The 21128-nt window shown below is 48.4% G+C and overlaps 1 protein-coding gene across 1 annotated transcript; it reads right to left on the bottom strand.

Moving 5' to 3' along the window:
- Nucleotides 1–15412: 15412 nt before the first annotated feature.
- LOC147965765 (transcription factor bHLH94-like) lies at nt 15413–18779 on the bottom strand. Its single transcript, XM_087528387.1, has 3 exons — nt 18017–18779; nt 17087–17602; nt 15413–15897 (listed from the first exon to the last, which is right to left on the bottom strand). Exons 1-3 carry the CDS (start codon nt 18380–18382, stop codon nt 15769–15771), a joined length of 1011 nt encoding a protein of 336 aa, XP_087384513.1. The 5' UTR covers nt 18383–18779; the 3' UTR covers nt 15413–15768.
- Between the last annotated feature and the right edge of the window lie 2349 nt (nt 18780–21128).

The raw sequence follows: 21128 nt of genomic DNA, 5'->3' as shown, positions 1-21128 counted from the left end.
CATGCTATGACATGGCAATATGAATGTGTTTTGGGCTAATGCAACAGAAAGTCATTTTAATTGAAGTGGAATTCAAAACTATACCAAATTCCAACTCCAAACCTATTATGAAATTTGCCCTAATCATGTTTCATCCTAAACAGTGAGGTTAACTTGCTCAAACATGCATGAAAATGGTACAGATGGATTCCTTGAATTTTTCTGATAATTTTTCATATATAATTTATTTCATTCTGAGCTACGGTTGATTTTATATGATTTTTAGAAGTTTAAAACATTTTCTGGAATTTCCTGGGTTAAACTAAACCCAGAAAATAGCTTATTGCGTCAGCACTGCGTCATTATGACGTCAGCAGGTCAACAGGGCCGGTCCAGGTCAAACCTGACCAGTGGGGCCCACTGGTCAGTGACTAACTAACTAACCTAAGTTAACTAGAGCCTGGGCCCGCATGTCAGTGTCTAATCTACTTAACTAAGTTAATTAGTACTAACTAAATCTAACACTAATTAAAAAAAGGGGCCTGGCCCACACGTCAGTCAGCCAGGGGAGGTCAAACCCCTGGTCAGCGGTTCAAACCTACCGGACTTGGTCCACGCTCGACGCCGGCGTCGACAGACGCGGCGGAGGGCATCGGGTTTCGCCGTCCGGTGACCAAACAAGCGGCGGAGAGGCTCTATGCGTAGCTGGCACTCTTCCGCATCCAATGGGACCGAAGTCAGCGGCTGCGGTGGCCGGAAACGGCGGCAGCGACCTCAACAGCGACGGCCGGAGCTCGGGCGCCGACCGACTCGACGCTACGGGTGCACTAGGGGAGGAACTGATGGGTGCTACGTGCTCACAGGGAAGTACTGAACACGGGGACACGCTCAGGCGCGAGCTATGGCGTCAGTAGCCGTGGTGGCGCCATGGCCGGCGGCAGTGAGGTCTCGGGCTTGACGAAAGCGACAGCCAGAGGGGGCAAACGAGCACGGGGAGAGAGGGGTTCGGTGTAGTGGCTCACGGCGGTTGTAGGGGGCGTCGAAGTGGGCTCGGGGAAGCACGGACGGCATCGTGGCATTGCCGGCGATCTTGGTGGCCGAAGGGAGAAGAAGGCAATGCAGGCGGCGTTGCAGGGGCTCCCACGGTCGCGTTCCTTAGCGTGCGGCTCCATGGCGTCGAGGCGGAGCTAGGGGACCGAACGGCGAGGCGAGGCGTGCGTGGTGGCTGCGCTGGAGCTCGTCGGCGCGCTGCGAGGCGCTCGGTGGTTGCGCGCATGAGGAACAAAGAAGGGGAGGTGACCAGAAAAAATGGGTAAATGGAAGAGGGGAAGCTGGGCGTCTCCGTGGCACGTCTGGAGGGGTCGGGGTTGCGCGGCTAAAGCAGGAGGTGGCAAGGCGTCGGCGGCGCGCACGCCACGCACCTGTCTGTCCTCCTGGCAGGAGGAAGAAGACCACTCAGCCCCTGGTGGGCTAGGCCTCTTCTGCCAGGTAAGGCCCAGGTGAGGTTTCTGTCTTTTCTTAGTTTCTATTTTCTATTTTCATTTCTGTTGTTTTTGGTTTAGTAAAAATACTAAACCACTTGGTAAAATCCTAGAAATAATTTTAGGCACCTTTGAAATATTTCCCAACAGCCCTCAAGTACTTTCAGGATTATTTGGACAATTAAAAATATTTATAAGATTTAAATGTCCAAATTCAAATACTTATGGATTAATTCAAAAATCCAAAGTGTCCTAGAAAAATGTGCACCATTTTTATCAGAGGTTCTAGACCAATTCAAAAATGATGAACTTTTCTAAAGAGCATTCTGGGTTCTTGAAAATGTTTTTAATTGAACCTATTTGACTTAATTTTGGTGCTAGGGTTTGTCATCCCCATTTCAAGTTTAAAAGCAATTTAAACATGATGCAACACATGACTAGCTAGCCCAGAGCAAACCAGAACTAGGGATGTGACAGAACCGGTAAACTTATCAAGTTTCAGTGCAGCGGCAAAGCCACTTGCCGAAAAATTCCTACACATAATAGGTTTTTGGATTGTTGAGTAAATAGGCAATTTCTCGATTAAATTAATCCACGAGTAAATCACTAGCATGGCATTGACACAAATAAACGCATACTAATATTCAGTCAAGCTAGCACATACTACGCTAATTGCAGAAAGATCTATGTATAATGCTAGCATGGCTAAAATAGAAAACAGTAGGAGCAGGATAAACGAGTTATACCCTCCAGTAGGCCATGCAGAGGCCACGGCTTTGGTGGCAGCAGCGGCGTCCTCGGCGGCCTTCTTGTCGGCTTTAGCTTTCTCGGTGGCGGCACGTTCAGCGTCGGTGGACATGGTGATGATGAAGGCGACGCGGACGTAGAGGAAGTATACGATCGGAAGCGAGCAGTCGCGTAATCGCTGCCCAAAAACCTATTCGCCCCTCACCCCGTACAGGAATGAGAAGGGCGTGGTTTCAGAGACCTACTCTCCCGTCGACCGTGTACGCGGTGGACGGGATGGAGTCACCGGCGGCAGCAGTAGCAGCAAGGGAACGACGATGGGCGTGCGCGTGGGAGCAGATGCGATCTGTTCGTGGCGGCTAGGGTTAGGAGACACCACACACTTATATAGGCACAGACGCATGGAGAGACATGGGCTCGACCCATGTCCGAGTCCGTGACAGCCCACGATCCGACGGCTCGGCTCAATCCCGCAACCCGCGGCGCGTCGTGACGAGGTGTGGCGTGGCGAGGCGGGCGGCGGAGGAGGAGTGCGCGAGGGCCTCTTCTCTTCTCAAGCTCCAATAGCATGTAGAAGAGAAACCCTTATAAGGAGGTCCAACTCCTCTTCCACTTTCGGGGTGGGACTAAACTTCCCACTACACCTAGTGCCATATAACCCACATGGGCCCTTAGAGATTTTTCAGAAATTGCTATATGGGCCTAGAGCCCATCTCAAATTTCAGCAAAACGCACTCTTTAATTTAATTTTTTAGCAACGCCGGTTACAACGTTGATGCACACACTCACATGACCATAGACACGCATTCACACAACGCCTACCGAACATGAGATCGGAGTTGAGGAGCTTCAAGGTTGACGAAGTCACCAGGGACATCTCTTTATCGACGGAACTGTCATGTAGCGACCCGACCCGAATGGGTCAAGTCTCTGTGCTTAAGTGTCATCCCTGGATCGGTATGCTGACACACACAGTACTTGAGGATTTATAACAGAGGTAAATCACATGTATAAAGTAACGTAAATACTATTACCTCAATCCAAAATAGCGGAAGTAACGAGGTTGTGGATTCCCATCAACACCAACGGCAAAGTTGAGTGTAGAAATCATAATCCTAACGTATCACTTACTCGTCGTAAGAAGTCCTGCAACATGAGATGTTGCAGCCACAAAGGGTCAGTACATTGAATGTACTGGCAAATTCACACCATAGAGAGAAATGATGAACAATGGCTACCTCTACATGCATATTTGGCTGGTGGAAAGCTTTATGGTTATAGGGTTTTGCGTAAAGCCAATTTTTCCCTACTGCAAAGGAATAAATTTATTTAACTATCATGGTAGTTGTTAAACATTGAGAATGGTAGACAGCATTCTCAATCCCAATTAAGCATCATCATTAGTCAAAACCCAACAAAATTAAATTAGAGTAACATGATGAGATTCACATGATAATCCAGATACTAGATACTCAAGACGTCCATAACCGGGGACACGGCTAATCATGATTAGTTTATACATTCTGCAGAGTTTGCGCACTTTTCCCCACAAGACTCGATCGCCTCCGTTTGGTTTCTCACACTACATGGTGTTTGAGAAACGGATGACCGAGACATAGTCTTTCAGAAGCGCTGGCACCTTACGATCGGGTAGACCGTTACACCTACTTTCCCCTACATCTGCTAGTCTACCACTGTAAGAGTTTGCACAACTTAATCAACTATGCTAGAGCCCATAGTAGCTTGTGGCTGCAGACGGAAGTTTCTAGTATGAATAATCTCATGATCCCTTTGAGCCTGGGTGGCGGTCCATAAAAAAACAGGCAATCCTGGAATACCCAGGTGCCTAGACAGGCAATCGCTGGAATACCCAGGTGCCTCAATCCACCCAAATGTGTGTTATAGTTGCCACCTTAAGTAAACCATTAATTAACAATCTCACATCTGTCATGAAATACTCTCAAACCCAATCCACGTCTACGAGCATAGCATAGCAGTATAAGCATAACATAATAGTAACTCCCAAGGTTTGAATGCAGAGCAATAGGTTCCTACCTCATCAACTACTTCCCAATACCCACATGTTATCAATCCTACTCATGCAATGTTTGAGGGTTGAGACTAATGCATAAAAACTGGGTATGAAAAGGGATATGATCAAAGTGTGAACTTGCCTGCAATGTTGATGAAGATGATTCGCACTCAAAACTCTTAATAGTTCTAATCGTCACACTCGGTCAATCTATCGTAAGCAAGCAATAGTGTCGGGGGTTGGGTGCGACATATGCCAAAGGATGGCTTATCATGGTGGGGGCGAGTAGAATGTCACCGGTGCCTGGAAACGGGATGAGGCGAAGACATGCACGCCGGTGAATCTTACCCAGCTTCAGGGCTCTCCGGGGAGATAATACCCCTACTGCTGCTCTGCGGGGTCTCCGCATGATCACTATGGCAAAGTGTTTACACGATTGCTCCTTGAGCTGTTTCCTAGAGGTAGGAGAAGGCAAGGCTAGCTCTCTCCTTCCTATATGATCTGGTCTAGTACTAATGGATTCCAACCCTCTGCATGGGTGCCCTGGGGGTTTATATAGGCCTACCCCCCAGGGGTACAATGGTAATCCGGCCGGACGCGGGCCCAGCCGCCAGTCTCACTGGCCGCCGTCTTATCCGCCGACTCCTGGGGCCCGCCGACTGGTGGGCCCCGCCGACTGGCTTGGTACGGAGTCGACAGGCCGCGTCCGCCACGGGCGGGTCCTGCCGGCTGCTGATTACTGTAGTCGTGCTTCTAATGACGCGGGCTTCATCATGGAGTCGTGGCAACAGCCCCGCCGTCTGGCGGGCAATCACTATTGCCACTCTCCGTCACATCTAGTTAATGGCGCGTGGGCCCCGGGGGAGGAGCTGGCCGACTCTCGGGGGCCGACTCCCGATGGGTCCGACTTGTGGCGCACTTGCCGTCTTCTAGGATCCCGCGGGCCAGTGGGACCCGCCGCCCAAAGGTCGTACAGACAAGCCGTCGTGGGCGCAGGATTCGGTCCACCGGTGCTGATGTCAGGGCCAGCATGGCAACAGTGCCACACCGCACGGAGATCTCCGCGGGTACGTTGTACTGTGACCATGCTTGCCTTTGGAAAGGGGTGGGAGCAGTCTTCACTGTAGCCACTCCCCTGTCCTGTCCCTCTTGATGAGGACATGGGGTTTTGCTGGAGTCGCGGGCCGACTCCCAAAGGCCGGCTTCTTGGGAAGTCATCAGTCAGTTCCGAAGCTCGGCCCAACGCATGAGGTAATCGCGACTCGACTCATCGGGACCTTGCATGCGCAAGGAAAGCTGACGAGGCTTGGGAGGACGCTTGTACGTGCTAGTGAAGTTGCGGACGAATGCTTCGGTGAAGTCAACCCAGCTGTTGATGCTGCGGGGCTTCAGGTTGTTCAGCTATGTCCGGGTCGTGCCCTGGAGCATGAGCGGAACGTACTTTACGGCGACACGCTTGTTGCCGTTCGCTATGCTGACAGCCGTGGAGTAGTCGACCAGCCAGTCTTCCGGCTTCACGGAGCCGGTGTACTTGGGCGTGTCTCTTGGGAGTGTGAACCCTTTGGGAAAGGGCTCGTCTCGAATGCGGGGCCCGAAACAAGGCGGACCCAACTCATCTTCTTCTTCCAGCGCCAGGGATCGGTGAAGTCGGTCGATCCGGTGGCGGGCGTCATTTTCCCCGACTCCGTCTCGGCGGCCAAGGCGGTCACCGAGAGTCGGATGATCAACAGGCGGCGGGGAGACTCGCCTTTCCTTGCGAGGAGGAGGAGGCGGACAGTCATCCCATCGTTCCACTGCTCTTGGGCGGCCGTCTCGGTCACGCTCTATGGTAATGTGAGTCCGACTGTGGCTGATAGTCGGATCCTTGTCTCTTCTTCCTCGGGCGCCGCCAGTCGGCGTTCGAGACGTCGTGCCTTGATCTCGGCGAAGGTCGTCGTTTTGCCGCTGCGGCGCCTCCGTGCGGTAGCCAGCCTCGTTCTGCGCGGCAGCCGCGTCGAGGAGTCGCTGGACTCGCTCCATCATCAGGCGGCGCTCTTCGCCCTCGAAATTGTCCAGCTCGTCCGCCGCCGCCTGGGCGGCTCGGATGTTCTCCGCTGGTGTAGCGTACACAGGGCGACTTGCCCCGAACAGATTGGCGATGGCTACGCCACGCTGCTGGACCGCGCCAAGGCGGCTGGGCCCTGCTGGGGCCGTCAAGCCGCCGACAGCGCGATCCATCTCTTCTGACAAGCGTCTCATGCTAGCCAGCTTCTTCGCGCCTTCGATGAGCTGAAGGCGGCGCGCCTCCAACGTCTCCGCGTCAGCGTCTTCCGGAATGGGCACAGTCAGGTCTTGTAGCGCCGTGCCAAGTGGGTCATGCGCTCCTCCGCCGGGAGGCTCGTCATGACTGATGACGAGCACCTCGGTGACGGTGCTTCCGCCGCTCTCCGCACGAGGGAGAGGCTCGTCGTAGACCACCACATTAGTGCGGAACGCGTCGAGTGACGCGGTGTCGGAGTCGACCAGCATCGGGTCGGTGGAACCTACGGACTCCAAGTCCACGGCAGGCTCGCCGGCGACGTGGAGTTGATCGAGGAGGCCCGCGAGGAGGCTCTCGGAGCCGCCCGTGCCTGCGTTGGATGCAGGTTCGTCGGAGAGGCGAACCTCGCCGACAAGTTCGGCGAGGCAGCTGGCTGCGCAGGCGATCTCAACGCCATGCAGTGCATCAGCGCTAACTCCGTCTGGCGTGCCTGGCTGGCTGCGCTCGCCAGGGAGGAAAAGGGTTCCCGTCCAGAGCAGGTCTCCGGACGGCGGTGCACTAGGCCCCACGGTGGGCGCCAAATGTCGGGGGTTGGGTGCGACATATGCCAAAGGATGGCTTATCATGGTGGGGGCGAGTAAAACGTCGCCGGTGCCTGGAAACGGGATGAGGCGAAGACATGCACGCCGGCGAATCTTACCCAGCTTCAGGGCTCTCCGGGGAGATAATACCCCTACTGCTGCTCTGCGGGGTCTCCGCATGATCACTATGGCAAAGTGTTTACACGATTGCTCCTTGAGCTGTTTCCTAGAGGTAGGAGAAGGCAAGGCTAGCTCTCTCCTTCCTATATGATCTGGTCTAGTACTAATGAATTTCAACCCTCTGCATGGATGCCCTGGGGGGTTTATATAGGCCTACCCCCCAGGGGTACAATGGTAATCCGGCTGGACGCGGGCCCAGCCGCCAGTCTCACTGGCCGTCGTCTTATCCGCCGACTCCTGGGGCCCGCCGACTGGCTCGGTACGGAGCCGACAGGCCGCGTCCGCCGCGGGCGGGTCTTGCCGGCTGCTAATTACTGTAGACGCGGGCTTCGTCATGGAGTCGTGGCAACAGCCCCGCCGCCTGGCGGCGATCACTATTGCCACTCTCCGTCACATCTGGTTAATGGCGCGTGGGCCCCGGGGGAGGAGCTGGCCGACTCTCGGGGGCCGACTCCCGACGGGTCCGACTTGTGGCGCACTTGCCTTCTTTTGGGATCCCACGGGCCGGTGGGACCCGTCGCCCAAAGGTCGTACAGACAAGCCGTCGTGGGCGCAGAATTCGGTCCACCGATGCTGATGTCAGGGCCAGCATGGCAACAGTGCCACGCCGCATGGAGATCTCTGCGGGTACGACGTACTGTGACCATGCTTGCCTTTGGAAAGGGGTGGGAGCAGTCTTCACTATAGCCACTCCCCTGTCCTGTCCCTCTTGATGAGGACATGGGGTTTTGCTGGAGTTGCGGGCCGACTCCCCAAGGCCGGCTTCTTGGAAAGTCGTCAGTCAGGAGTCGGTTTATCCTGAAGTCGTCCCTGGGACTCAGCCACGAGTGGCTAGTCAGTGGCCTTGCCGCCGACTTATTAGAAGGCGGCTCTTTGTCCTGGGGTCTTGAGGGGCGCAGCCTGTCCCGATGTCTTGAAAGGTTCTGGGACTCGGGTTAGCCTATTCGTGGTCCATTACTCCGACAAATAGTAACCACACATAAGCAATCACTCAAAGATCGGAGAGAACAAAAAAAACAATTCAGAAAATGTCAAAACGAAGCAAATAACTCTTGCAACATAAAACAATTTCTAACAGTACCAAAATTAAGTGAATTTGGCCTTATCAGAAAGTTTAGGTCAAAAGCTTCGATTTGCAAAGAGAATCAACTAAATCAGAGTTACAAAACTCAAGTTATGTTCAAAAAAAGTTTGAATATGAATCTGAACAAAATTCGAAATTTGAAAATTTCAAAAAGTTGATGTGACTGGTTCACTGGATAGGTGAAAACAAGACGAAGCTATAGGCACTGCTTTCATCTAATTTGGATAAACGAGTGAAAAATTATGGCTATTTGAAAAATCAGGGCCAAGCTGTTTTACGAAAAAATAGCTACGGTTAAGGCCTAATGTTTAAATACGTAGACTAATTGATAATCTAATTATTCTATCGTATTAGTCTAAAAATAATAAACTACGAAAGTATAAGAAGAAGAAGAAAAAAACAAAGAAAGATACCTTTATAAGGCAGAGAAAAGATGGTTTTGGAAAGAAAAGACAATTTTCAGAAGTCGCGCCGGAGAGGAGAAATATATTTTTTCTTAAATAAATCTAGTCAAACCAAAATATTGATTTAACACGAATCGGATGATGTTTGGAGACTCTATGGGTCTATATTTATTGGTGGAAAACAAGCTTTGAGGTCAAAGACTAGCAATGTGGGACTAAACGTAGACGAAAATATACGAAAAAAAGATGAAAAGAGATGGCTCGCATGGGCCTAAAGGCCTTCGGCCGGCCGCACGCGCTGCGGCTGCAGTTTTTTTTGAAACAAAATCGGCCTAAAAGAGAAAAATGAAAAGGCTGGCTGGGCCTGGCCCATTTAAGAGAGAATAAAAACAATGGGGCACCAAAAGCTACTATACTGCGCGTGTAGGCGATAAATAAATATGGACCGCATGTACAGTTTTTTTTAAATAAAAACAGAAGCAAAACTGAATAACAAAAATAAAATAAAATTTTATATAGTCATATTATATATGAAAATTTTCAGAAAAAGATTTTTTACAATGTACATTTTCCTAGCATTAAATAAAATTCACACAAATTCAGATAATTCAAAGAGTGATACTGGTCTAATAAAATCCAGTAAAAATCATTTTAGAAATACCAGAATGAATTCAAATTTATTTATCTCCAATTTTTTGATGTAGGGAATCATGTTACCCTATTTTCCATATATTTTATTTTTGGAGAAAAATAATTTGAATAAAACTCAAATAACTCCAAATTGAAAATGAATTCAAAAAGGACTTTAAATTTGATCCTTGAAACTCCCAACTCATATTTCATAATTTGAAGAAGTCATTTTATCTCCTCTCGTGAAAATCATTGAGTTGCTTAAAGTTTCTGAATTGGAAATATTTTCCAAATGAAATTCAAATATTTTCAACACCCCTTGTCATTTAAATAATAGAAGAAGTCATGTCATCTTCTCTCTAGGGTTTTGTGATGAAAAAGTATTTGAATTCACGGAGAGCATAAATGCAAAAATGAAAGTTTGGGAAAGTCCTTTTATTCCCTCTCATTTAATTTTCAAAAAGTTTCGAATTTCACTCACTTTCTGTCAATCAATCATATCTATCTATTTATTATAACATTCCAAAATTTAGAATTTTGGGATGTTACATGTCACCTCCCACTAAAAGAATAATCTACATTAATGAGACACTAAAGCATCAAACCTAAAATTGATCCTTGATGGGTTGGGGGCACCATTGCTCTCTTAACCATCTAACCATTGATTGGTCCTATGATTGATAGAGAGAAGACTACCATACAATTTGGATGCTAGTAGCAGGGCCGACCCTAAGATGGGGGGCAGGGTTGGCGCCGCCCCGGTGCCTTGAAGCCGGAGGGACCTACTTCCTCCTTTCCGGTTTATAGGGCTCAATTCAAAATTCTCACCAACCAAGGTAGATGGTGAGTGGTGAAATATTTTTTGTATTTTGCAAAAGCACCTAATTAATGCTCTTGTTTTCCTCAACAAATTATATTTATGAATGCATTAATTGCAATGCATGCATTGATCAATTTCTCTTAATTCTTGCATGCAATGATTTAATGCACCTTGGAATCTGAATATGTGATAGAAAACAATCAAATTAAGCCTTATAAAATGGAAAATATTAAAATTTCGAGATAAGCCCTATAAACCGAAAATGAGGGAGTAGAACATGTGATAGGAAACAACCAAACTGAGCCTTATAAAATGAAAAAACTAAATTTTAAGATAAATCCTATAAACCGAAAAGGAGGCAGTAGAATGTATTATGTATCGGGATTGGGCCAAAGTATTAGTGCAGTTGCGTAGGCCGCATCGCTTGTTAGAGGCCACACTGAAAATTAGATCATGACTAATTAGAGCCTACTCCCTCCTCGACTCCTGATTTGACTAGCCAAGATGGCCACCGCCGCAACAAGGTCGTTGCTCCGCTCTTCCTCTTCTATTCCCCGTGCTGTTATAGAGAGATTATCAATTTATCTTCCCTCGGGTGCTTATTTCCAGCTGTCACGCTGGCAATAGGATTGTGAACCTGCGATGGTCTTGTTGTTATTATCTGCGGAGACTGGTTGCTGATCAAGGCAAAACTTCTGCCTGGATTCGTTGTTACTGTTGTGTGGTTTAGTCAATTTTGCTAAATATTAGTTGGGCTGCAGGCCCACTTAACAATTTCAGAAAATTCCTAAAGGCCCATGCTGTCAATTGAGTGGTGGGAAGTTTAGTCCTACATGACTAGTTGAGAGAGATGTTTGTCTCAAAAAAAAAGTTGAGAGAGATGTACACCAACTTATAAGGTGAGCTCTTCTCCCACTAGTATGAGTTGGTGTGAAGAAAGGAGAGGTGTTTCACACACGCGCTCCTCCGCCGCCCGCCTCGACTTGACTCTGACTCTGACTCGCGCCTCGGGTTGTGAGACGTCATATTCATCGCGGAAATTAAAACGTCCATCATAAATACGTTTTTATTGTGGAGATGGAAACGTCTGTAATTAAATGATTTTATTGCTGGACCGTTCTTCTACCCGACTGGCTATATATATGAGGCATCGCAGCTCAGCTCCATGCGCTTCACACCTCCACTGCTCCCTGGTCGTTCCTTTCACTGCTGCTGCCCACGGTAATCCCATCCTGTCTACCGCGTACACGGCTGACGGGAGAGCAGGCCTCCGAAACCCCGCTTCTTCAGATCTTGTACGGGAGAGAGGTGATTAGGTTTTTGGGGAGCGTCTCCTACGCAACTGCTCGCCTTGGTTCAACTACTTCATCTACGTCGACTACTTCTGCGTCACCTTCGTCCTCACCATGAGCACTGACTCCGATCGTGCGGCTGCCGAGAAGGCTGCTGCGGACAAGAGGATCGCCGACGAGGCCGACGCCTCCGCTGCTGCTACGGCCGACTGGCCTACTGAAGGGTATAACACATTTACACCGCTCCTGTTTACTTTGATGTGTGCAGTAGTAGTGGTTTGCACATCTACTATCTGCTTAGTATGTGCGTACACCATCAAAATTCAGTATGTCATTAACACTGCCTATGTCATGTTCATAATTTATTATTAGATTAAATTAATCGAACAATTGCTTAATTTCTCAACACATTTTCCTGGTGCCTGCCCGACTGATGGGACGTAAGACTGCAATCTTTCTCCAATTATCTACCTGGATTATTATATTCGGTGTCTATGTTGTTTACCGTTTACTATTAGCCAGTATGTGCCAAAAAGGGAAGATCTGAGATGGAGCAAACCAATTCATGGCTCTTCTAACGCGAATGTAGATGCGTCATACAATGAGGATTAAGCAGCACCATGTGCCACATGAGCATGCAGGATGAGGGGGGTCAATTCATTGCCATAGCAACGTAGTTTATAACATACGTACCGAATGCGGAAGCCGCTGAAACACTCGCCCTTCGAATTGGTCTTCGTCCGGCTGAGCAGCCAGGATGTAACAAACTGATGGCGCCATGGCGGAATCTGATTGTTCCCTGGTTATCGATGCTATCAACGATGCTGAGAACTATTATGGTCCCAATGTCACCACAATCATGTAGTGTTTTCATACTTCCAAAGGCTTTGGCATGGTTAAATTCTACCGGCGCAAAAGGGAGGCAAATGGAATTGCCGGAAGGAGTGTTATACATCTAAATCTACGTCTTTTGGCAACAACTGCGCTCCTGATTTATCTCATCTCTGATTGTAAACGATGTCACTGTCTTTTGATGAATAAAATCTTATTCCCGTACAAAAGATGTCATGCTTGATTCCGTTTTTGCATAGAACATAGAAATTGTATACATGTCTTGGGTAACGTAGGACAAATGTTCGTAATGATTTTTCTGCATCATCTGCCTCTAGGTGAGCACTTCAATCATAGGTTTTTCCTTTGACCATGTATCCAAAATTTGTTGTCATCATTTTACACACACACATTTAGTTTATTGTTACAACATGACCATTGATAATCACTCGCAAAAAGAAGACCATTGATAATCAAATGATGTATACATTATTTAGGGATAGACAATACTAGAAAAATATTACTTGTATTTGTGAGTGCGCCATGTTTCCAAGATTGTATCAAGTCGATCTAGTACGTTGTGGCTTTGTATCAATATATACACATATTGCTTATTTTTGTACTTTCTCTATAAAGAAATATAAGAGCATTTAGAACACTAACTTAGCCCAGGCCCAGGTTTTAGTTTCGTCCCATGCACCCAAACTCTGGGACCTCCTATATGGCGCACGCCGACAGCCACAGGAGCGCGCACCCTCCGTCCCTACCCGCTCCCCCGCGCGCCCTCATGAGCCGGCCCATGTGCGGGGCGAGGAACCCCTTGTATTTTATTTTTCTGTTTTCAGCTTTTTATTTTTTTGAAATAATTCAGGATTTCAGAAAAAGTTGCAAAATTGTTGAATTGTTTGTGAGTTAAAGATTGTTCGTGATTTGAAAAATGTTCAGGAAATGATAAATGCTCACGGATTCAAAAAGTGTTCGCAATTAAAAAAATAATGTTCGGCTATTCAGTTTTTTTACAATTTACAAAATGTTCATCAATTGCTAGGAAAATGTCCACAATATAAAAAAATGATTAAGAATTTTGAAAAAACTATCCCCAATTTTAGAAACTGTTCACCAAATTCCAAAAATGTACACAATTTCTAGGAATTTTAGTGAATATGAAAAATGTTTATTGAGTAAAAAAATGTCTAGGATTTCAAAAAAAATGTTCATGATTTTGAGAAGATGTTCACTTGTTCTAAAAATTGTTCACGAATTAATAAAAACTGTTCATCAATTCAAAAAAAATGTTTGCGGATTTGTAAAAAAAGTTTGGCGATTTGAAAAATGATCACCATTTGAGAAAAATTGTTTGCAAATTTGAAACATGGCCGGAAACGAAGAAATAGGAAATGACGAATAAACAAGAAAAACATAACATTAAAAGACTTTCACAAAATAAGAAAATAAGAATAAAAAAGAAAACAAAAAAGGAACAAAAAATAAAAAGGAAAAGAGGGGGAAAATGCAAGAAAACCAGAAAAACCCGGTCTAGGGAAGTTCCTAGAACCTTCCCAAAACCGGTTGGGGATGAAACCCCGAAATGGGCTGGCCCATTGAAACATCAGCGCGCAAGGGGGGTATGCGCTACGTCGCTTCACAGCGACCTACGCGCTGTATAGAAAAAAACCTACGCGCTATATAGAAGCTGCGCCAAACTCTTACAGCTTGTTTGATTAACACTCGAGGAAGGGAATGGGAGTTTGCACAAGGATATTTATGAAGGGATTAGCCATGAAAAGTAGTTTTTTACTCCCATTCTCTTGTTTGGTATATGATGTGAATTAGTGTGGGATAAAATACTGCTCATGAATTAACATGATACCCAATGGGAAGAAATCAGTGGGAATTGGCTTCCTTAATTTTTATTCCCCTTCCCACTTAAACTCATATTCCTGCTAATAAAACAGTGGACTTTTAATCTCCTCACGTCTTAACTCCCATTCCTCATCTCTAATTCCCCCAAACCAAACATGCTGTTAGGCCCGGGCATAAGCGACCATCGGCGGAGCAACAACAAGGCCAAATGGGCCCTGGCCTGTCCAGGCCATGAAATTTTGTACAGTATACATCTAATTTCACGGGCCTTGAAATAACATCCTACATTTTTTCTGTTTGCCCCCCCCCCCCCCCCCCCCCCAGGCTGCCACCAGATTACATTACAGAATCTCAATAAAAAACAGATTACATTACAACTGATTCGAAAAAAAGATGACAGTACAACTCGAATGCATAGGCAGAAGGGGACAACTACATGTTCGTTGACTGATCTTTTTAAAAGAAATGTCCGGCTCGGGGGCCATCAAATCTAGCGCATCGGCAACATAAGTATTGGTGTAGAAAATTTCTACAACAAATGGTTTGTTGCATTTTTTTTTCAACTCAGATTTTGTTGCAGTTTTTTATCAACAGACTTTGTTGCATAACTGTTTCTTTCGTCTTCATCTTTTGCAATTTTTTTGCAACTAAGGTTTCGTTGCGGTTTTTCCTTTGTAGCAGAGGCTTTGTTGCCGATTTTTTTTGTCTGCGTCCTTTTGCAATATAGTTAATGTTACAGAAGAAACTTGCGCAACACTGGTGATGTTGCAGAAGTTGCCAAAAAATTTGTCAAAAAGCAGCATGTCATGTGGGGCACGTGGTGTGCGAGCGAGGTGACAGATGGGATTCAACAAATCAGCCGGTTGAAGGGAATCATTTCCTCGGGCAGAAACAAACAATAGGCCTCCTTTGGTTCATAGGATAGAAATGTTATAGGAATAGGAAGATCATAGAAAGTGACATGATATGTATCTCAATTCCTATAGAAAAAAAATATCATTTGATGCATAGGATAGAAATTTTTTCATTGAGTCTAGGTAATGTTTTTTTTTCTTCCAAAATGTGAAGGATTGATTCCTATCCTACATATGAATAGAAATCTATTCCTACAAACCAAAGGGCTTTAAAGAAAAATTTCCTATGCAAATCCTATTCTATAGAAATCCTATAAATTCTATGAGATTCCTACAAATCAAAGAAGGCCTCAATTTACATGCTGAACGTAGATCGCCTGACAGAACGTTAGCGGAATGGCCAGCACTTGATCAATGGCCTGGACTGAAAATAATCAGTGGCACATAAGACTCTGTTTTTTGAGAAACTGAAACGACTTGCCTATAATATAATATCGCGGAAACACATGCAGCTGAACCTACTACGGAATACGGTACACTACGCCGCCACATCACACTGGACAGACTTGCCAGAAAGCGGCAGCGCGACGTGCACCGCCGACGACATCTAAGCCCAGTAGTAGTAGATCCGACGGGTTAAATTACATGACTCGTCCATATAATCCTTAAAATGGCATGTCACTACCTAGCTGCCCTAGTACATATAAAGAGGGCTGCGGCTTAACCCTCCGGCCGCCGCGGCCATCGTCGCCTACTGCGCCGGCGCGAGCAGCTGCTGCGACGCCGCCTCCGCCTCGGCCTCGGCGTGGATGAAGCAGAGCACATGGTGCACCGCCGCCGCGATGTCGTCCGCCGTCGTCAGGCCGCACCCCTCCTCCACCTGCGGCGCACCCACACGAACAGGTTAGTCAAACTGAACAGGCCACGTATATAAAAGAAAAATTAGCTAACGGAGAAGGCCGGTCAGGGAATCAGGGAACCTCTGCTACAACTACACTCCGTAGCCGTAGGATACAGATCAGATTCCACGGGTGAACAGTGGCACCTCCGTCCTACGGCTAAAATGGCACGAGGGAGCAGAGGCACGGTACACTGTCTAGCCACACCAGCCACATCGCTGGATAGCCTTTTTTTGCCCATTTATCGATGCCAATCTCAATATCAGTTGAGGAAAAGAGATTCTCCCTGGCAGCGCTCGACTGACAAATCTAGGAGGCAACACTTTTTCATGAGGTGTCACACTAGCAGCAACAGTGTCACACTGGTACTACAGTACGTACTACTACTAGTAGCGCAGGCACGCTCCTAGGAGACATGACAGCATTGCCGAGTCCTTATTTTCAGCTGCGTCTCACTGCAGGGCCCCAAAATAGCACTTTATTTTATTTTAAAAATAGAGAGCACAGGTTTTTTTGGGTGCGGTAATACTGCGAAATCCGGTCAAAGGTAAGTGAACACGGAAGAGGATGGAGGGGGAGCAGGAGAAGACTCAGGTGTCCACATGTGTGGTCAAGCTCATCGGATTCGGATCAAAGATTTGAAATATTTGATGCGGCTCGCTCTATCCATCGATCAATAATGCAGCAGCAATTGATCTGCGCACGTTGATGTGATGATGACACATCACACATGGATGTCTGATCTACGACTCATATCTATCAGTCCAAGCGGCACTGAAGGCAGGGGAATATCTGACACGTTTTTTTCTTTTTGAGATGCCAAAACAGACATGGCATTGCTGTGTGTGGAGCTGCATTTCAACTCGAGCCACAGCTAGAATATCGAGCACAGGGTTTTAGCTAGAGTGGAGTTGCTAATTCGCCGGGTTAATTAATCGGATCTGTATCCTGCGGTGTAGAGAATGACCTCATGATTCCCAAATCATGCGTGCGGACACACACAAACTACCCGATTGGGCCACTCGATCCGTGAGCCCGCTGCTATAGGCTTGTAGCCGCGGCTCGACAGCATGGGGACGTGCTACGTTGGGACATGTGCACCAAACGTCGCAGTATTAAGACTGAAATTTACTACCCGATTAAGACTAAGATGTGGCACGTACTACGTACCTTGAGGCTGAGGGAGTAGAGGACGAGGGCGTCGAGCGCGGTGACGTTGAGGTGCAGCACGGCGAGGCGGAGCGCCTGCAGGCCGGCGACCATGCGGAGCAGCTGGCCGGGCCGCCGCGGCGCCATGACGCGGAGGCTGGCGTGCGTCTCCACCAGGTTCACCTCGACGTCGGCCACCCCGGCGCGGCTCTCACCCGCCGACAGCGTCGTGGCGTCGCGCGGCGACTGGCGCCACACGTACTGCGGGTACGTGAAGAACCCCGCGAACGGCGGCGCGTCCGGCGCGCCGTCCGCCTCGGTCACGCTGCTGCTGCAGTTGCTCGTCGACTCCACGCACGCGTTGCCAATGCCGCCGCTGGTGCTGGCGCGCGCCGGCAGCGGCGCCGCGTCGCGTCCTGCCTTGTGCTGCTGCTGCTGGTGAGCCAGCGCCCGCTTCTGCGCCTCCAGCGACTGCAGCTGCTGCTCCAGCTCCTTGACGAAGTCTATCGCCCCGCCGACGATCGACGCCTGGTCACCCTGCAAGGTTTTTTAAGGACAAGAAGCGAGCATTAACTCTGTCAGGGGAATAGTATACTCCATGGAACTCGTCTAACAATCAATGACCTCCTTCTACTCTCTGCGAGAGCTAGAGACGAGTGAAGCAATGATTTGGGAGGGAGACACATTAATGGCGTCCCGGAGTCCGGCCAAGAATGGATGCTTCTCCTCAACAAATGGTGTCCCGGAGTCCGGCCGAGCAGTAAAGACATTGGGCACGGGGAAAGGAGAGCTCATCAATAGTGAAGGTGGGTCTCTTTCGGCCCAGAAAAAACATTCTTTGTTTCCTCATCATCCTCCCTCCCAAGTTGCTGCGGCATCCCTTTCTTCCTCGTTGACAAGCAAGAGCACACGGATACAAAACAAGAAAGGGAGAGGGAGAGGGAGACGCACCCTCTGGACGTAGGACTCCGGCATGAGGGAGCGGAGCACGACGAGGTACTCGTTCATCTGGCGCCGGCGGTTGCGCTCCACGGCGATGTGGGTCATGCGCTGGCACTCGGTCTCCTCCCTCGACTTGCAGCTCCTCGCCCGCCGCCGCCGCTTCCTCCTCGGCGGCGCGGGCGACGACGTGGCCTGCTTCTCCGCGGGCGCCGCCACGTCGGCCGCCTGAGGCTCGTGCGCAGCGGCACCGGCAATGCCGGCGCCGTCGTAGAAGCCCGCGGCATTGTCGAAGAGGAAGCCCGCGGCGTTGAAGGTGCTGTAGACGAGCGCCGCATTGTCGACGCTGGAGGCGCACAGCGCGTCCACTAGTGCCATGGCCGACGGACGGACGGGCAGACGGCTGACTCGCTCCCTCGCTCCCTCGCTCGCCCGCCTGCTCTCGGCTCGTGGCCGTTTCTCGGTGTCGCGATGCTTTTGGCGACGACGGAGGGAAGTCGCGCGCCACCACGGCCAGCTCTTATCCCGCTCCTTTGCTACTGCCGCTGCTGACTTCGCTGTGGTACAACGTAGCAGTGAGTGGGCGATTCTGGGGATCTCTGAGGCTCTGAGGCGCTCGCGTTGGTGGGATGCGTATGTTTCTTTCTCTCCGGTGTGGTGGTCTACTGCGGGGGGTACTGCCGCCTACTGGGCTGGGGTATATGGGGGGAAAGATAAGGTTTGGTTCGGGCACGCCGGCCAGCCTGCCTGCATTCGCGCGCTCGCGTAGCAGCAACAGTGGGAGAGGACTGAGGAGGGCGCTCTGCTCCCAGTAGAGTAGGCATCAAATGATCAAAAGGCTGAGCTCTTTTGTAAACATCTGCACTGCGGTTTTTGTGCAGTGCGTCGTGATGCTGGCCCTGCTGCCCTGTGACCGGGTGACCAGTCAGATCGACCGAGGGCTTCCCTCTGCGATCGGAGGAGGGGCTGCAAAGTTTTTCTTCGGCGCCTCATTGGTTTGCAAGATTTTTAAATTATACTCAAGAACAGGAAAAACGCAAGAATTGTTGTACTAAGCTTGACACACTTATTTTGAGACGGAGTGAGTATATGTCCTATTCAAAACTACATGAACTTAGATGAAAAAGCATTTGATCGCACACAAAAAGGAATTCTAACGAGAGGTTTGAGTGGATGAAAAATTTACTCCGAAATATAGTACACATGAATATTATGAGAACATTCCTAAGGATTTCAATCCTGCAAACTAAACAACCCTGGTAGGAAATTTTCTTAAGGGCATCTCCGATGCGAGTCACCAAAAGGCCCAAAATATCCGGGCTCGAGGTCCGGCCACTTTTAGTCATCCAATCTGGGTCATTAAAATACTCCCAAATGTCCGGATTATACAAGATCCCACAAACTCTCACCAAATTTGGCTGAGTATGTCTGCGGCACTGCTAACTCGTCCTCAGACCTCACCATAAACCCACCTTTTCTTTCCCCTTTCTCTCTCCTCTCCCGATTGGACAAGAGACGGACAAATAGGGGATTTTAGGGGTATAAAGTTTGGTGGCACGCGCTGGGACATGGTCGGACTTGTCCACGGACATTTGATGATATTCATTTTGTGTCTAGCAATGGAGATACCCTAGCAATCCAAATCCTCGAAAATTCCTATGAAATTCCTTTGAATCATTCCCCACGAAAAAAATCCTTTGAATCAAAGAAGCCCTTAAATGAAGGACCCTCTTATCTGGCGACTATTCGCTGGGAGGGTATGGCATTTGCAAATGTTTTGATGACAATTTTAATTGTGTCGGGTGGCAGTTTTTGACTTTTTTCGGAACTGCATGACATTTTCTGGGATGCAGTTCGGAAGAAACTGTCATCCCAACACAACTAAAACTGACATCAAAACGATCATAAATGCTACCCCCTCCCAACGGAAGTTCACCAGTTACTTTTTTCCACAAATGAAAGCATTTTTTCATATCTATTTCAATCTTAAGATGAAAACATTGTACTACCTCCGTTTCAGTTTACAAGTCCTACGCGTATACCTAGGTTGCCAATTTTATCACCTTCATATAAACTATATAACACAAAAATTATACGGTTTGAAAATAGAACATCTGAAGTTTATATTGGTATATTTTTGGTAATATATGACTTGTATTAGGTTGGTCAAATTGACGACCTAGGAGCACGCGTACGTCCTATAAACTCGACTTAACGAAATCCCGGACCGAGTGCAGGAGTGGAAGAAGTCTTCCACTCCTTGCAGTGGCTCTGTCCTTGGTTCGTGTCCACTGCAAGGAGGTGCGACAAGACAAGCTGGCCGCAATCAAGGTCGCAAACACCCAAAAGCATGACTTTCGAACTTTTATGGAAACCTTCATAGCTGCCGCCACTCGGATTGCCGATGGCGTCGACCTGGATGAGTTCGTCGAGCCTGCCAGCCCTCCTCCCCGGAGTGAACAAACTCTTATGTCCTACCTTAAATTTGCCTCGGAATGCCGAGTGGTTTTTGTAACCGTTAAACTTTTTCGGGCTGCGTGCCCGAGTACTTCGATCTATGATCCGAAACCTTTAGAATTTATCTGAACCTGGTTTATCGTTGAATATCTTTATGAATCTCCTACTGAGTGAACCCAATCTTTATTCGAGACAACTTTCTGTATTTGCAGCGCAGCTCCAAAGGAGGGGGAAGCAGTCGACCCATGTCTTGTATTTGTGGCAAAGCTCCGCCCTCCCCACACCCTGTTACTGCAGAGTGGGACGGAGCGCACATTGTATTTATGGCGAAGCTCTCCAGGAGAAGGTGGTGGTCGACCCACACCCTGTTACTGCAGAGTGGGACGGAGCACACATTGTATTTGTGGCGAAGCTCTCTAGGAGAAGGTGGCAGTCGATCTGCCCCTCGTCGTCCTTGAGGATTGAGATGTGTTTGGGAGAACTTAGGCGAGTACTGGACTGCAGCTAAGCCCCCGAGTGAGAGGATCGCTCTCTACTCGGTAGGATTTTTTCGAACTTAGGCGAGTGCCGGACTGCAGCTAAGTCTCCTAGTGAGAGAACCTAGGCGAGTACCGGACTGCAGCTAAGCCTTCGAGTGGGAGGATTGCTCTCACTCGGTAGGATTTTT

The sequence above is a fragment of the Triticum urartu genome, chromosome 6A (genome assembly GCF_056163025.1).
Source record: "Triticum urartu cultivar PI428250 chromosome 6A, HENAU_Tu73, whole genome shotgun sequence".
Classification (NCBI taxonomy): Eukaryota; Viridiplantae; Streptophyta; class Magnoliopsida; order Poales; family Poaceae; genus Triticum; species Triticum urartu.
The sequence above is the reverse complement of the archived record's forward strand: the minus strand, read 5'-3'. Positions and strand labels throughout refer to the sequence as shown.

What these genes read in the sequence shown, in the direction of transcription:
- LOC147965765 (XM_087528387.1), bottom strand. Translation starts at nt 18,382, where the DNA reads ATGGCACTAGTGGACGCGCTGTGCGCCTCCAGCGTCGACAATGCGGCG. An exon ending in CGGAGTCCTACGTCCAGAGG is followed by an intron (nt 17,603 to 18,016) that starts GTGCGTCTCCCT and finishes AAAACCTTGCAG; the next exon opens with GGTGACCAGGCGTCGATCGT. An exon ending in TCTACTCCCTCAGCCTCAAG is followed by an intron (nt 15,898 to 17,086) that starts GTACGTAGTACG and finishes GGTGCGCCGCAG; the next exon opens with GTGGAGGAGGGGTGCGGCCT.